The sequence below is a fragment of the Sinocyclocheilus rhinocerous genome, unplaced genomic scaffold, assembly GCF_001515625.1.
Source record: "Sinocyclocheilus rhinocerous isolate Xijiao unplaced genomic scaffold, SAMN03320098_v1.1 scaffold1366, whole genome shotgun sequence".
NCBI lineage: Eukaryota > Metazoa > Chordata > Actinopteri > Cypriniformes > Cyprinidae > Sinocyclocheilus > Sinocyclocheilus rhinocerous.
Window position 1 is genome coordinate 50,928 of NW_015630355.1, and position 16,846 is coordinate 67,773.

At 42.2% G+C, this 16,846-nt stretch overlaps 1 protein-coding gene across 2 annotated transcripts in view; it reads right to left on the minus strand.

Moving 5' to 3' along the window:
• Positions 1-16,846, minus strand: part of LOC107740233 (filamin-C-like) — a 21,004-nt gene that overhangs the window by 3,201 nt on the left and 957 nt on the right. The window contains exons 2-42 of one of the 2 annotated variants that reach the window (XM_016552584.1): positions 15,141-15,389; positions 14,194-14,291; positions 13,474-13,624; positions 13,122-13,240; positions 12,940-13,017; positions 12,675-12,837; positions 12,393-12,593; positions 11,372-11,509; positions 11,131-11,257; positions 10,884-11,020; positions 10,603-10,796; positions 10,387-10,500; positions 10,041-10,184; positions 9,806-9,929; positions 9,566-9,726; positions 9,390-9,480; positions 9,145-9,314; positions 8,922-9,039; positions 8,558-8,820; positions 7,877-8,474; positions 7,606-7,782; positions 6,876-7,038; positions 6,588-6,748; positions 6,380-6,439; positions 5,396-5,503; positions 5,105-5,228; positions 4,862-5,018; positions 4,591-4,780; positions 4,474-4,497; positions 4,094-4,338; positions 3,766-3,865; positions 3,537-3,677; positions 3,100-3,228; positions 2,842-3,015; positions 2,579-2,740; positions 2,293-2,496; positions 2,040-2,192; positions 1,817-1,939; positions 1,471-1,707; positions 1,109-1,378; positions 865-1,002 (exon numbers count right to left, since the gene is read on the minus strand). In XM_016552584.1, the coding sequence (XP_016408070.1) occupies positions 865-1,002; positions 1,109-1,378; positions 1,471-1,707; positions 1,817-1,939; positions 2,040-2,192; positions 2,293-2,496; positions 2,579-2,740; positions 2,842-3,015; positions 3,100-3,228; positions 3,537-3,677; positions 3,766-3,865; positions 4,094-4,338; positions 4,474-4,497; positions 4,591-4,780; positions 4,862-5,018; positions 5,105-5,228; positions 5,396-5,503; positions 6,380-6,439; positions 6,588-6,748; positions 6,876-7,038; positions 7,606-7,782; positions 7,877-8,474; positions 8,558-8,820; positions 8,922-9,039; positions 9,145-9,314; positions 9,390-9,480; positions 9,566-9,726; positions 9,806-9,929; positions 10,041-10,184; positions 10,387-10,500; positions 10,603-10,796; positions 10,884-11,020; positions 11,131-11,257; positions 11,372-11,509; positions 12,393-12,593; positions 12,675-12,837; positions 12,940-13,017; positions 13,122-13,240; positions 13,474-13,624; positions 14,194-14,291; positions 15,141-15,389 (6,678 nt within the window). Of the gene's footprint in view, positions 1-864; positions 1,003-1,108; positions 1,379-1,470; positions 1,708-1,816; positions 1,940-2,039; positions 2,193-2,292; positions 2,497-2,578; positions 2,741-2,841; positions 3,016-3,099; positions 3,229-3,536; positions 3,678-3,765; positions 3,866-4,093; positions 4,339-4,473; positions 4,498-4,590; positions 4,781-4,861; positions 5,019-5,104; positions 5,229-5,395; positions 5,504-5,737; positions 5,895-5,980; positions 6,105-6,271; positions 6,440-6,587; positions 6,749-6,875; positions 7,039-7,605; positions 7,783-7,876; positions 8,475-8,557; positions 8,821-8,921; positions 9,040-9,144; positions 9,315-9,389; positions 9,481-9,565; positions 9,727-9,805; positions 9,930-10,040; positions 10,185-10,386; positions 10,501-10,602; positions 10,797-10,883; positions 11,021-11,130; positions 11,258-11,371; positions 11,510-12,392; positions 12,594-12,674; positions 12,838-12,939; positions 13,018-13,121; positions 13,241-13,473; positions 13,625-14,193; positions 14,292-15,140; positions 15,390-16,846 lie in introns of both variants that reach the window. The other variant, XM_016552585.1, reaches the window with a different exon arrangement.

Here is a 16,846-nt window from a genome sequence, read left to right on the forward strand (position 1 = left end):
CCGTGACGTCAGCCGTAGAGTTCCGAAGAGCCTTTTTGAAGCCCAAAGTGGGCGGAGCGGGCCGTCGCCATCTTGGCAACGCGTCACCGTGCGTCACTCCTGGATAATCGAAAATGGGCAAAGAGGCGGGAGCTGGCTGCTGAAACCACGCCCACCTAGCTTGATGGTGGTGACAGCAGCGGCAATCCACTTGTCACTCAAGTGGCCACGCCCTTAATTATGCAGATCTTTAAGGCTTAATATAATTTAAACGGATGAGTTATAAAAAAATTCACCCCCCTCACAGTTGAAGGGCAAAATTAGCTATATAAACCAAAATCATTTTTTGAACCAGGCTGTAAACATGTTTTTTTCTGCTGTAAAGTTGGGCATTTTAACATGGGGAGTCTATGGGATTGACTCCCTTTTGCAGCCAGCCTCTAGCGGCCAGTTGATGAATTACAGTTTAAGTCACTTCCTTGTTGGCATCACGAGAGAGAGCGGGAGGTTGCCGCTTGGTTCATACCTAAGTGATTTTCACTGGCGATGAGCCGAGTGAACATGCAAATTCACTCCCTGAGATTAGATGGAGCTTGATGAAAAATACCCATCAAATCCTATTTGATCTGCAATTCATCTCCATAACAACTCCCTCTTATCGAGATTTTTGTAGTCGCTGTCGTGTTTGTCATAAAGCCCTTTTGTGTTCAGACACCAATGAGACCAGCAGCTCTACAATCATCTTGCCTCGATGCTTCTTCTTCGTCTACTTACTTCCTCTTCGAGTCACGAGGCGTTAAACGTCGGCGATAATCGCGCGCGATATTTGTCCCAGTGTGCACAAGCCTTAACTCTGACCATAGCAAGTTCTGTTGTAAACCTCACCTGGCTCCTGCACAATGTAAATAACACCACAGGACCCATCTTTTCGGTCTTCAAAGGAGATTTCAGCCTTACTTGGACCCTCTATAGCAATAGACAGACCGCCTGCTCCAGCCTCTCTTGTCCAAATGCTGAATTCAGCTATCAGAGAGTAATGAAAAGAGGGATGCAGAAAATGAGAGAACAATCCATGACAATATTAATCATTACAAAAATGAGAAGAAAACCAAATTAGTTTGAAACATACCAGGAACTTTTGCGACAGCTCTCTCTAGGCCTGTGCCTCCAGCCCGGACCTTGTGAGAGCCTCCCTCCCCAAGGGGCCCAACTGTGAACTGAAAGGGGCTTCCAGGGACATGCTCACCCCTGTATTTGACGTTGACCGTGTGAGAACCCATTTCAGCAGGTACGAAGCGGACTCTGTAGGTACTGTTCCCGCTATCAACAATCTCTGTATCTACTACATTTCCACCAGGGCTGGTCACCTGGGCTGTCATTCCCTGAATCCCTGTGTCAGCTGGAAATGGGAAAACCAATGAAGATAACCAATAAAACTAAAGCTGGGGGTGTTTTGGGGAGGAAGGGAGCTTAATAATGATTTATCCTTACCCTCTTGCCTTACTGCACCAAAGCTACCCAGTCGTTCTCTTCCCAGGAAGGACTCAAAAACATCTCTGAAAGGGTCACCGCCAAGCTGTGTACTCTCTTCTACGTGTACCTCCCGCTTAGTCTCACCTCCGTGGGTCTTGCTGATTTCTGTGCGTTCTGTACGTGTGTAAGAGTGGCTACTGCGTGTGAAGGTACGAGTTAAGCGCTCCTGTGCTGACAGCATCTGAAACCAGTTTCCTGTGTAGAAAGGAATTTCCCGTTTTTTAAGAAACTTTAGTTGTTCAAAAACTATTGTATTCCATTTAAACCCATTTAAAAATCGTATATACTAATATTTGTTTTTTACCTGGGATTTTGAGGTTTAGGTCACACGCACTGCCTACTGAGGCAACAGAGGCAGCTTGCCTTTTTCTTGTTATGCTCTGCTTCATCCTTCCTGCTCCTGTTACCTTCACTGTAAAAGGGCTTCCTACGGAGTGGGATGTGAAAACAAAATGTTATAAATCTCTACCATTGTTGACAGGCAGTCTACATGAGTATATCGTTGTAAAGAAACACTGAAAAGTAACCTGGTATGTGTTTGTCTGTAAACTTGATGTTGATGATGTAGTTGCCTGGTTCAGTGGGGCAATATGTCACTTTACATGTTCCATCTTCCATATCCTCACAATTGATATCCACTTTACTTGGACCCTCAATTGACAATCCAAGTCCTCCATATCCTTTGAAACCAAGACAGTGTGAAAACCATTTTAATTAGGGGTATTACATCAGATTTTAATTCGAAAACATCCACAGAGCAAAAGAACTAAAAGAACATACCAGCATTTCTAGTGTCCACAAAGAACTCGGCCACTTCAAAGGTATGTGCTTCAACGAGACCTTTACCAAAGACCTTGACCCTGCTGGCCTCCCCGATTTCAGATGGCCCTACCATAATCTTAAAAGGGCTGTTGTTCACATGTGTCCCACTCTTCCTCACACTGACCTCATGCTCCCCCACTTCCTTTGGGGTGAACGAGAGACCTAGTGAGGCAAGGAGAGCAGAGATGAATCATTGCCAATCTAGCATATGCAGAAAGCATTTTATGGCCTTTTACGTGCTTACCAATGTGCCGGTTGGGCAGTCTCTTCAGCAGGCACGGTTCCTCCTTTCCTGATTGAGATTTAATGCTAGCTGTCAGATAGCTCAGGTCAGTTTCTGTGATCTTCAGTGAGACATCTGCTGCCGTGCCAACGTTCATCTGAGACCTTCGGAGTGAATCGTCGCCTACATGGACATGACATATTAACAGTTTGGATGGGCGAGAATTTAGCTACTTTTGCCAGGTTAAGTTTTTAAAAACACAAATGACTTATTGCTTGCCATACCAGTGATCTTTGCTGTGAAGGGGCTGCCAGGAATATGTCTGTTATCAAACTTGACAATAATGTTGTAATCACCAGGTGAAGTGGGCAAGTAGGACACAGTGCATGTGCCATCTTTATTGTCCTTACAACTGATTTCTGCTTTAGATGGACCCTCTACAGCAAGGGACAAACCACCTGTGAAGGGCAAACAAAATTGACTATTATTTAGCACACTTTTTCTAAAAATATACTTTGTTGCAAAACAATAAATTTATGTACCTTGTCCAGCATTCTTGGTAACAACAGTAAAAGTGGCTGGTTTATTGACTGTCCCATGGCACAGACCAGGTCCATAGGCTGTGACCATTCCACTGTTCATTACATCTACATAGAACTGCAAAGGACTTCCTGTGAACATAATTACATTCAAGTCATGATTCTGTAACAAGCTTGGTGCAGTGTATCATTCCATGGATCTTAAATGAAAATTACAGTGGTCTCAATGCGTATTTGAACACTTAAGACACATAAAAAGTGTTAGATTATCCGAATGAATAAAAAAATAGCAGAAAAGTGAAACTCTCTATTAGCGTTCTGTGATTGCAGATGCCAATTAGTTTAACATTATCACATACAAGTTATACATAGTAACTATAGCTTGAGTGTCCAAATGCTTTTTGGGCCACTTCACACATAATGCCAAAATGGAGTCCAACCTGGGATGTGGTTGCCATCATACTTTATATCCATTTCATGCAGGCCTCTCTCTGTAGGCTGAAACTGCACCGTGACTGTTCCATCTTTGTTGTCCCTGATGAAAGGACGAGACTTCTTACCAGAGGGCATACGCACCTCCCCTGCAAACAAAACAAACGTGGTATACTTCAGAAAACAGTATATACGACTAACAATTCTGCTCTAAATGAATATGATTAGAGATGTTACCGCTGAGTTCTCCTTGCTGGACAGTGAAGGGGATAACTAAGTTCAGGGGTTGAAACATGGGCTTTGTGTCGTCTCTCGGAACAACAGGCTGATCTGTAGCCTGAGATAACATTAAAAAAAAATCAACAAACGATATACAACAACCCACAATGTTTCAGACAGTGTGCCGTTATCTTCCTGCCACTTCAACATTGAATATTTTAAGCATCTCATTCAAATCCCGCTCTGTTGTAATGTCCCTGGTATCAGTATCAGTAGCTCTATCTATCATGGCGTCATCATGGCAGTGATACACAGTCCGACACACCTGTTCAGTAATATCACTCACCATGACTTGAAAAGGGCTTTTAGGAATGTGTTGCCCCCCAAAGCGGATTGTGATGACATATTTTCCCGGCTCGGGTGCAGTATAATATATGTCGAAGGTCCCATCAGGATTTTCTGTAACATCCATATCCAGCTCCATGCCATTAGGGGTCAGAACCGTACATGTCACCTTCCCTTTTCCTGCAGCTTTGGCATCCACAGTGATGACCGTCTCTTCTGACAACTTAATATTGGGCCCAAGGCTTTCTGCTCAAATAACAACATTGTTCAAACCAAAGAATTCAACCCTTGAAACGTATTGCTTGGTGTAATGGTAGAATATTTATAATGTAGAAAATGTAATTATAAAATATTCCACAAATGAATTGCCTGATTCCTTACCAACACCATGTCCTCCAATAGACACTGAAAATAAAAAGCAAGCAAACAAAATTTAGTAAAACCAGAGTTGGGAAAATAAATCTCAAATCTTTGAAAGCACCAAACTGGAAGCAATACCTGTGAGCAGGCACTTGCTGGCATCACCAGTGGGAAAGGCTTGGACATTGTAAGGTGAGTATGGGATGTTATCTCCACCGTACTTAATGGTTATGGTGTAGCGGCCAGACATGTCAGGCACATAAGAGACAGTGTAGGTTCCATCTCTGTTGTCTTGAATGCTGGCTTTTTTCGGCTTTCCCTCTGGATCCTAAATGCAACACAATGTTTAAATGCGCTTTGGTAATATATGTCTTGTTTTGAGGTTTTCCATATAAGAAGAGAGCCTTACAAGGATTTGAACTGTCAGAAGGCCTTTTCCTGCATCACGAGCATCAATGGTAAACTCCACTGGTAGACTGGCAGCCACTCCTTTAGTGTCCAGACCGGGCCCGCTAGCACGCACCTTACTGGCATCATGTGCGGGGGCTGAATTGACTTTGAATGGACTGTTTACAACCACAAAATGAAAGAGTTATGAAATGATTGTTTTCGTTACTGTCATGAGGTGACAGTTAAATACAGATGATCTTACCTGTTAGGTACCTCTTGGTTGGCGTATTTGACGGACACAGTGTGTGGCCCCTCCTGTGCAGGGGTGTAGTTGACAGTATGTGTTCCATCACGGTTGTTTTTAACAACTACAGGCTCCAGAGTTCCTGTTAGACGAACATGTTCAATGAACAAGATTTCGAAGGAAAAGATCACTGGTCAGAGGCAAGTGTGGAGCTTTCTAATGTTCATTTCCAGTGAAATGTAACAAGTTATTTAGTGTGTTAGGCTCAGAGAATCTTCATAGTGTACTGGAGGGGTTTATGTTATGTACCTTTTGGTCCATACAACTGCACCTCTAGAGGAGCCACTCCTGCTTTGCTGCTGTCCACAGTGAAGGTTTGTGGAGCATGTGCGGTAACTCTGTTAGCGAGTCCAGGACCTGTTGGACATTGTAAGGTGAATATGGGATGTTATCTCCACCGTACTTAATGGTTATGGTGTAGCGGCCAGACATGTCAGGCACATAAGAGACAGTGTAGGTTCCATCTCTGTTGTCTTGAATGCTGGCTTTTTTCGGCTTTCCCTCTGGATCCTAAATGCAACACAATGTTTAAATGCGCTTTGGTAATATATGTCTTGTTTTGAGGTTTTCCATATAAGAAGAGAGCCTTACAAGGATTTGAACTGTCAGAAGGCCTTTTCCTGCATCACGAGCATCAATGGTAAACTCCACTGGTAGACTGGCAGCCACTCCTTTAGTGTCCAGACCGGGCCCGCTAGCACGCACCTTACTGGCATCATGTGCGGGGGCTGAATTGACTTTGAATGGACTGTTTACAACCACAAAATGAAAGAGTTATGAAATGATTGTTTTCGTTACTGTCATGAGGTGACAGTTAAATACAGATGATCTTACCTGTTAGGTACCTCTTGGTTGGCGTATTTGACGGACACAGTGTGTGGCCCCTCCTGTGCAGGGGTGTAGTTGACAGTATGTGTTCCATCACGGTTGTTTTTAACAACTACAGGCTCCAGAGTTCCTGTTAGACGAACATGTTCAATGAACAAGATTTCGAAGGAAAAGATCACTGGTCAGAGGCAAGTGTGGAGCTTTCTAATGTTCATTTCCAGTGAAATGTAACAAGTTATTTAGTGTGTTAGGCTCAGAGAATCTTCATAGTGTACTGGAGGGGTTTATGTTATGTACCTTTTGGTCCATACAACTGCACCTCTAGAGGAGCCACTCCTGCTTTGCTGCTGTCCACAGTGAAGGTTTGTGGAGCATGTGCGGTAACTCTGTTAGCGAGTCCAGGACCTGAGCACTTCACCTTACTGACATCCACCACATCCTTAACCTGCACCCGGAATGGACTGCCTGAGAACAGCAGAAGAAGAGCACAGCTCTAATAAAATACAAAAAAAGCAGCTATAGAACTATACAGTTGAAAGAAAAAAGGTTATGTATAGATAATAGAGTAACATTGTATAGGTAGTTATATACTATATTTATAGGTATTTGGTACCTGGGATAGGCTGGCCTCCATAAGTGATATTAATATCATAGTCTCCAGCAGTGAAAGGCATGTATTCAACACTGCAACTACCGTCTTTGTTGTCCTTACAGAGCATTTTGGCTTCTGATGCTCCTTCAATGGTCAAGCCCAAACCACCCATCCCAGCACCCCTTAAAATCATAAGCATGGATGTATGATGAGACATAAATAACTCCAAATCTAATCCAGCTTTAAAGCAAATATGAGTTTCCCTTCAGGCACCAATGATTATATATACATACAGTACAGACTCCATACCTTGTCTCCACTGTGAAGCAGTTGGGTTTGTTAACTAGCCCACCTTCCAGGCCCGGGCCATAAGCTCGAACACGTGTTGGGTCACAACCTTCCACAACTGACACCTTAAAGGGGCTCTTAGGAACAGCAACATCCTCATAAAAGACCTCGATCAGGTGCAAACCTACACAAATCAAAGAATTGCTTTAATTTGAGGCATTATGGTTCATGCCAATCCTACTTCATAGGCTATAGCTGTCTTACACATGTTTAGATAGTTGTAATATTTTTAGTTTATAATTGCATCTATGAAAGTAGAACATTCAGAGTTTGATAGCATATAGCTTTTGCTATCTGCTCTGTGTTAACTGTCAACTGCAGCTGTCGCTGGTATTAATACAAGCTGTATTTCTGTGCAGAGGGCCCTAGTCAGGCACACAACTATTTAATGATCTCTTTTTACAATGCATTTCCTATTTATAAACTCCCCCTGCATCTGTCATATGTTCTCATTCAGTTCCCTAAGCTCTGAAAGCTTCTGAAAACATGCCATGGACTGTATTTGTATACCCAATTCAAGATCTATACATGTATCTCTTTCCTCCACCATCTACTACATATCTAAGGCGAAATCTTAAAACTTGCGTTCACTTGTATTTATATAAAAAATAATTCAAACCTTCAAAAACCCTCACTTTCAACATATTTGTTTTCCCCTTAAACTCATTTGTTTTGTGTTTACATGACTTACCATCCTCAAAAGCAGTGTATTCCACTCTGTATGTGCCGTCACCCTTATCAGTGATATATGCATCTGTGTTTGCGCCTGATGGATTGATGATGCGAATCTTAACATGATTTCCTCCCTTGGTCTTAGTCTGGGCTCGGGCATCCACAATGAAGTGTGTTGTCACCTCCTTAAGGACCCCTTGAGTGACAGAAAAACGGGAAAATATGGTATAACTAAGTTGTGGTTGGAAAGGTAATCACAGAAAGTTGTGCTTAAAGTTTTCAAATACTACCTCTGGGCTCGACTCCTGGTCCGTACACTTTAATCCCACTTGTGTCCACAGATGGCTCCACCTGAACACGTATGGGGCTCTTGGGCACCTGCTGACCTCCATATTTAATGGTGATGGTGTGTACGCCATGAAAGAGAGGGGTGTAGGTGACAGAGAATGTTCCATCATTGTTATTTTGAATGCAAACTTCAGCTTGAGCCCCTGAATCCGACACAATCTCAATGGTGAGTTCAGCCTCTCCAGCTCTACTGCAGTCCACTGTGAAAGTGGCCACCTCACCAGCTTTAGCCCGCTCCACTCCGGGTCCACTCACTATAACTTTGCCAGCATCCAGAGCTGGCTTGACAACAGCTTTAAAAGGAGAGCCAGGGATATGAGCTTCACCAAATAGGACATTGATGTTGTAGTCACCAGCCTCTGTTGGCAGGTAGACAACAGAGCAGGTTCCATCCCCATGGTCTTGGCACTCAATCTTAGCCTCACAGGGGCCTTCCAGTGTTAGACCCAGACCACCAGCACCTGCCCCCTTTGTGTCTATAGTAAACCGTGCAGGCTGACCCACAATACCACCCTTAAGTCCTGGTCCATAGGCACGAACCTAGTGGGAAATCCAGTAATATGAAATGATAAAACTTATACAATATTGTCAAGAAACCTATTATTCCCAAAAAGCCATCTTACCTTGGAGGGATTGGCAGGCATGAGTCCCTCTACAGCAAAGGGACTTCCTGCAACAGGGTTCCCATCATAGCTGATGTCCACCTTGTAATGGCCTTCCTCAGGTGGGATGTATTTCACACTGGTGGCCTCTGTGGTCTTGTCTGATTCCAACTTACAAGGTATTGGTCTACCAGAAGGTGAGGTTATGCTCACATTTACCTTTCCCTCTCCACCTGCCCCTTTCGTGCTAACAATAAACTCCTGGTCCTTTCCAACTTCCACTTCTGCAACACATACAGAAGTTTAGTAAGCATTAAAGCAGAATGCATTTATAGTTGATAGACCAGGTTGTAAAGTAGTTTAAACGTTGAGTTATAGTGCTCACTTTCATTAAGGCCTTGAACTTTGACTTTTCCAAGATCGAGTGGAGGGGCGACTGTGATTTTGAAAGGGCTTTTAGGAATGGGATCTCCACCATGTGTGACCATGATAGCCATCTCACCCTAATTCGCAGAAGATTAGGCATTTGGTGAGACGTATTCATTTTCATGTTCAATATTCATGTTCAAAGTAAAAGCAAAATGGAGTAGATGGTAATGACTCCTGACCTGATGTAGGGCAGTGTACTTTACAGTGTAGGAGTAGTCATGATTATCAATGATCTCAAAATCTTTAATAGCATTTCCTTTGGCAGCAGTTTTGAACTGCACCTCTGGTTTAGCCTTTCCTGCTCCTTTCGTGAAGATGGTGAAATGGGTTGGAATATCAACTTGAACGCCTGTAAAACAGAGCTGTGTCAATTAAAATTATTTTCTCTGGGGCTTAAGGTGTTAATGTTGTGGCTTACACCCACCTGTCTTGTTCAGTCCAGGACCTTCAGCTCTGACCTTACCAGCATCGTGAGAAGGATCCACCTTGACTTTGAATGGGCTATTGGGGATTTCCTGCGTTAAGCAGAGAAGAGTATGAGATGTTCACTTAGCATTGTGTACAACTGGGTTTTGGCAAGAAGCAAGAAGGCTGCTTTACCTGATCTGCAAAGAGCACCATGATGGTGTAACGGCCAGCGCCAGGGGGCGTGTACTTGACAGTGAAGGTGTCATTATCATTTTTAATTATGTCAAAATCAATATCTGCCTCTGCTGGACCCACCACACCTGGGGCACATTTGATCCCAATGCTGATATCACCTACAATATAGTCAGAATGGTTAGCAACACTAACACTCTTTTACTGTGTCATATAAAGAGAAAAAATTGTTTTGCAAACCTTGGCCAGCTTCACTGCAGTCAACAGTGAAGTAGGTGGGCTCATTCGCCTTTAGGCCAGTTTTCTCAACTCCAGGCCCAAAGACCTTAACTTTGTCGGGGTGACAGCCTTCACCAACAAGAACCTTTAAGTGATGTCAACAATTATGTGCAAACAAGGTTAAATCTGAAACAATGATTCATCTAATGATGTTGTTCCATCACAGCATACAAAATACTACACTGGGAATACTCACTCTAAAGGGACTCTTGGGTACATTGACCTCCCCCCAGGTAATTATGATGGTGTGCTTCAATGGTTTGGTAGGAACATACGTACAAACAAAAGTGCCATCTCCCTTATCAGTAATCTGAATGTCAATCACACAGCCTTCAGTGTCCTAGAAGAAAAGCCCAGCAGGTCACCATTTAGCCAGTTTGCAGTAACAAAATAATTCATATTTGCACATAAGTTGGTTTGAATAGTATACACGTTTAGAGTCTTTGTCCTATGTTACCCTCTGATTCTACTTACAGGATTGAGGTCATTAGTCTGCCATCATTGCCAAAGGAAAACATTGAGAATATTACACATGGACACACCTGAGCATAGATCTTCAGACTGCCTTTGCCAGCTTGTCGAGCGTCAACAGTGAATTGTGTTGATTTGTTGACAATAACTCCAGTGGGCTCCAGGCCTGGCCCAAATACTTTGACCTGCACACGAGATCCTTCAGATCAATAACACTGACACTGACAGCAAAAGTTAAGAAAATAAGAGATGACTGTCTTTGATTATTATTTCCATATGTTAATCACCTTCTCAGGGAAGACATCATTAGCTGCTGGAAGTATATGGGCCATGAAGGGGCTGTCCTTGATATCTTCATCATCACAGACGACATGAACCGCATAATCTCCGGGTTCAGTGGGCCAGTAACGCACAGCACAGGAACCGTCACCTTTATCCTCACACTCTATCTTTGCTTGAGAGGGGCCCTCAATAGAAAACCCTTTAAAAACAGAGTTGGCACATAAGAAAGTTGTTGTATGCATAAAAGAAAATCTTAATTATTACTTCCTCATCTAGAATTACCAACCTAGACTTCCTACTTCTGTGCCAATAGCCTCAACAACAAAGTCAGCTGACTTGCCAACCATTCCTGTCTTTAAGCCAGGACCCCAAGCCCGCACCTTCTGTGGTCCAGCTTCCTTGCTGACCTCCACTTCAAATGGGCTAAAATAAAACCATTTTAAACAGTGCTGAGACTGGACTAACTTTGACATAAAGAAAGGTATGTATATTTGTATCGCAATGGTTAACTAGGTTGTACTATTAGCTCTCACCCGCGTGGAATAGGTTGACCTCCCCATGTGATGTTCACAGTGTATTTTCCAGGCTTAACAGGACAATAATCACACTTGAAAACGCCATCACCGACATCACGTACTTTCACAGGCACCTCTACACCTCCTGAAAACATACACATTCAGTCGTCAGCATTTCCTAAACACAGGCATATTAAATAATGAGCAAACAGACTAAAAATTACAACATTGAAAAACAGCAAATTTAAAAATGACTCACCTGGCCCTTTCACAGTGACCTTCAGCTCTCCAGTTCCTGCTCCTTTGGTAAAAACATTGAAATCTGCCACCTCCTTTACCCGAACGCCCTTAGGCTGCAGTCCCCGGCCAGTGGCACGGCAGACATTTGTGTTGCAGGCTGATGGGGAAAAAGAAACAAGTTAAACAGATCATGAAATGTCCAAAACGTTTTCAAATGCACGGACTGAAGGTCTGTTAGTAAGATCAAGCAAGGTGCTGCGCTTCTGATGAGTTGCTTTAATGACGAACTGGACAACTTCAATGCTACTTTGTTTTGTTGTCATCGATCCTCATAAAGAGCAAGTCATTTATGATAAATGGAAATGGATAAATGGAGTACACAGGACATCCATAAAATATCCATAAATACAATACCAGCATTACAATGCTAGATTATTGGTCATTGATTACTGGAACGGTAATTTTAAACACCCAAACTGACAACGTTACACCCAAGCCCAAATTACTTTGCTCTATTACAACAAGATGTATAAAAATATATTAAAAAGCTGCTTTTTTTACATGACACTCATGCAAATATCCTGTGCCTCTTAGCACAGCTATAACAGCAACTTCAGAATTTAGTGAAGTGTTCATGTTCATGTAGTCAGTCCTGCCGCTCTGTTATCCTTCAATACAAACACACTCACTAACTTTTGCCACTTTCCTACCATGCTTCAAAGTGATGCACGGCAGGAATCAAGCTGCCGCGAACAAGCAAGAAGCTAAGCTTAGATACTGTTGCCCACGGTGGTATAAACAAAGAGACGTGGACCAAAGTCGAGCAGCAGCGCACCTTTCTTTTTATGAGGGATCTGCTTTGGAGCCCCAGCATAAGGTTTAGGGTGTGCTACAAAATAAACAATTGTTTTTGGGGGTGTGTGGAGATTCTTTGACTGTTCTTTGTTTGCTTCCCATGTACTTTTCCAATATGACAGACACATTTGAAGAAAGATATGCAAGATATATAAGTAAAAAAAAGAAATTTATCAGATGCTTACCCTCGGAGACGTGCACTTTAAAGGGGCTGTTGGGTATTGGCTGCCCAGCAAAGCTCACATGGATGGTGTGCGGCCCTTCTTGTACAGGTTTGTAGGTGCAACGGAAGATGTTATCACCCTTGTTTTCCAGAAGAACTTCCACAGTGTTGTTTTTATTCTGAGGGTCAACGATGACCACACTAACATCTCCAGCCCCAGCACCTGAAAATGGTGAGACAGGACCTTGAGGGTACCTTCACATAGAAAAGCCTCTTCCAAAACAAATCTGTGCGTTCTGCTCACCTGCAGTGTAGATGTCAAAATAAGTAGGCTTATGGGCCACATTGCCCACAGGCTCCAGACCTGGACCTCGAGCCTGAACTTTTTTGGGATCACCCAGAGCCTTTGCCACGTTCACCATGAAGGGGCTCTTATCAATGTCCTGACCAGCGAAGAGTACTTTCACCTGTGATGCATAAGAATAAATAAACAACCATGCCACTGGAAGCAAACCGGATTATCCTCAATTGGACACTGTACCGTCAACCATTCTTGTACTAATGCGTACCTTGTGGGGTCCCTCAACTTTGGGCACATAGGTGACAGAGAATGTTCTTTTCTTGTCATTGTTGGGGACAACTTTAGCCTAACAAAATTAAAAGACAGATTGTAGTTAAAAATGTCATTAATAGCTTGTTTCCCATTGCAACAATTACAGAACGTTACAGAAAAACATCTGTCATCTCTCACCTCCTCAGTGTGACCCTCTGGGTCCTCTACATACACAATCACTTCTCCAAGTCCTGCCTCCAGTGTTTCCACAGTAAAGAACGCTGGCTTCAAAACCATGTTCCCCTGAGGCTCAACACCTGTTTTCATGAAAAAAAAAATTTTTTTAAAAACTGTGATACACAAGCAATACTCAGGATGTACATATTCTATGCTTGACTGTATGCAAATAAAGCATAAATAGATCTTATTTTAAAATTAAATCGACTTAATTTGTATATGCAGCTCAAAAAATGCTCTATGAGCTTGTGCTGACAGAGCAATTTTTGTGAAGACAACTGCACTTGGTTTATGAGCCTGTAAGTTTGCTCACCTGGTCCATAGGCCTTGGCCTTTTTGGGGTACAGCTGCTTTGGCTTGAAAGGGGCTCCAGGCTTTAGTTTAGCTTTGGGAAACTGAGAGAGGTATGTCATCACTGAATGCTCATCCACATCTGGATCCACGATTTCCTCTGGAGCTATCACCTATAGATCAACAATTCATTAGATGTTGCATGTATAGTGGTCCTTATTCAGTAATCAGTGCTTTCAAGATGTGTATGTGCTCAGAAAACCACTAGACTAAATTTCCATCGGAGAAGTAACTAGTGAAGTAGTTGTAAGGCCTGTTTATGATGAGATAAACATTGCAGAAAAAAGCGCCACGCTTGCAGCATTTTCTTTTCACCGCCACGTTTGGTCTAAAATCACAAGGTAGTGGCAATCTCTTCAGATACTATATTTATCCACAAAGTGCTGAGGTTTGAGAGCAGCCTTCAACAAGTCAAGGACAGGATCTACCAGGAGCCAGACCCCTCCCACATCCCCTCAACAGTCAGCAGGGAATTCGGCCCCAAGAATGTATGACACATACCCTACACCATGCGTGGCATCTCACACTTACCCCATGAGGATAATGGAGCAGATACCACTGTGTGTCAAACTGCTAAAACCACTAACATTTTACACAAACCCATGCCCAGACACTACCTTCCTTGTGACTGAGGTAGAGTTTACAACTGAACATGTGGTGCTTATGTTGCGTGGATGTTCACCTGAGGCACACCGAGCCAGTCATCGGCCTGCTGCATGGCCTCACGAGCATTTGCAACAGGCTTGTTGGGGTCCCATGTTTGCCAGTCAGGGCACAGACCTACAGAAAGAGTTCAAATTATATGAGTGCATCATTTAAGTCCTTCTTTAAACTTTAGGCCACAAAATATAAATATAAAAGTGAAATCAATTATGACATCAGGCCTCCCATAAACTGTTACTGTTTATACAAAATGTCTAAAGAGACTTATAATGTAACCTAAATATATAATGATAACGGTTATGCTGTGATTTGTCAAAAGCCAGCAGCACCCTGTATGGTCATGACTGTCTCACAGGGACTGTTTCATATCAGCTACACCGAAGTAAATACTTTAGTTCATTACCCCTCTCCTCAGTCAGCCTAAGTGTTGCTCAGGAAAAAGGTCATGATTTAGATGCAGTAAATATATGAAGCTCTCATTCTCTGTTGTATTGTACAATGTATCCATATTTTAAATAAAGGCTTTTCTTTTTTATATATTTGTGTTATTGCCATATTATGAGTTTTCTTGATGATGACAAAAATGGATTAAGCTCTCAAAAAGGAAAGTGAAAAAGGAGGATATACATATAAACTGTCACACTATTCAGACTTTTATTAAGACTGTATATACTCATTTACTACATATTGAATTTATTACACAATTTATATACTTTACTCATTTTATATTGGCACTGACACTATAAATTATATTAAAATGTATTATCTTGTTTGTTTGTTTTTTTGCCCTTTTGAAACAAGTGAACAATTAAATGTTCAAAATACTGAATCTAAACTACCCAGGTAACCAAGTAGTGAGAACCAAAATCTCGCTACAATTTTGAAAAATTGTTACATTTCCTCACCCAACCACAACTGCCCAAAGTCAAAGCATACAAGCTTGATTATGTCAGAATGTGAACTTACCAGGGGCACAGTTGTCCACGAGGGCACCGAGGGCCTTGCCATCCCTCCAGTCCTTGTGAAAGTTGTTAATAGGCAGCTCCGGTACCTTGTTCTGAATCCAGCCCAGCAGCCTTTGTTTGGGAGTGAGTTTCTTAACGTCTTCATCGTCCTCATCTTCCCACATGGGCATGGAGATGGAGTAATGGAGAATGAGTGTCCAGATGAGTCCCAGAATCAGCTTCAGGTTCCCATCCACAATGGCTTTGCTGTCTACACAGGTCAAAGACAATCAAAAGAAACTGAGTTAGCAAATGGACTTTAACGAATTTATGTGACGAGACGAATTGGCATTGGGTTTAATTAACTTCAACTCTTCGAATCACATGTTTGGGTTACCTTTCCCATCTCAAAGGAAGATTCCAAAGACTAGGTATATAAAATATGGGATGTCAGTATATACTCAGCAGATACATAAAAAAAAAAACTATGGGTACTGTTGCAGATCCATGGTACAGTGATGATACCAGCTAGTATTAAGATGGTACTTTTACAATACCATTATATTGAATGACTACCATATTCAACAAAGTATTATAATAATATATCTATTATCATGGTATTGTGTAAAAAAATGTTTTTTAGTTTTGTGAAACACAATGAAAGGCATTATTTATTTATTTATCAGACTAAGGGAAAGGGGACATTCTTTAAAAGGGCATTATAACTTAAGGGCCACTAACTTTCTGCTGTTTCTTCCATATCATTGAAACCTAGAAAATGGGTATTTGTATTAATAGCAGTTCTGCCTCAGTTTGCGTTAGCGTCTCAGTATTAACACTGACTTCCAGGCCCGGGCTCTTAAGGAGTCAAGTCTCCACTAAACTCACTTGTTTACACGGGGTGCTGTTCTGTATAAGCAGCTCTAAACATGTCTGTTTACTCAGTATTCATTAATACTCCAACGAGCTATTCTAGCCTTTATTCAACAAACAAGCTGTAGCCCTTCAGAACTATTTTCCATTTCACTGACACATGGATGTCCAATGAGAACTTCTTGCACATGGTGCTGAAATACTACTCCCAGACTCTGACAGCTCAACTTTAAGAAAGTGAGGTAAAGTAGTGAGCATTTGACTGCCCATAAGGTTTATAGGCATGCTTGTGTGTGTGTGTGCGCGCGCGCGCGCGCGTTTTTGTGATTTATGAGGACACAAATTTGTATAATGACATGGGTATGGCATAGGTATTACAACGAGAAGGTGATTTATGAGGACATTTTGAGTGTCCCCATATTTCAAAACGCTTATAAATCATTCAAAATTAGTTTGTTTTTTTTTGAAAATCTAAAAATTGCCAGCAGTATCCTGTGAGGGGTAGGTTTAGGGGTAGGGTTGGTGTAGGGCAATAGAAAATACGGTTTGAACAGTATAAAAACCATTACGCCTATGGAATGTCCCCACAATTCACAAAAACAAGACTTTCGCGGGAGAGTGTCAGAGGCGCCTTCGCTGCAGAAGAGATCAAAACCTGGATGGAGTTTGAAAAGAAAACAGACAGGCTTTCACAGATACTTGTGAGAAGTGATCTTCTGTCAGGACGGTGATGGATTATGCGATTTACGGTTTACAAGGCGGCCGGTCCCCGTTTTTAATTCTCAGTTCCCTGACGAATGTAGTCGCGACTTCTTAATGGACACTTTGAGTTTGAAGAATATCACTTTTTGAAAA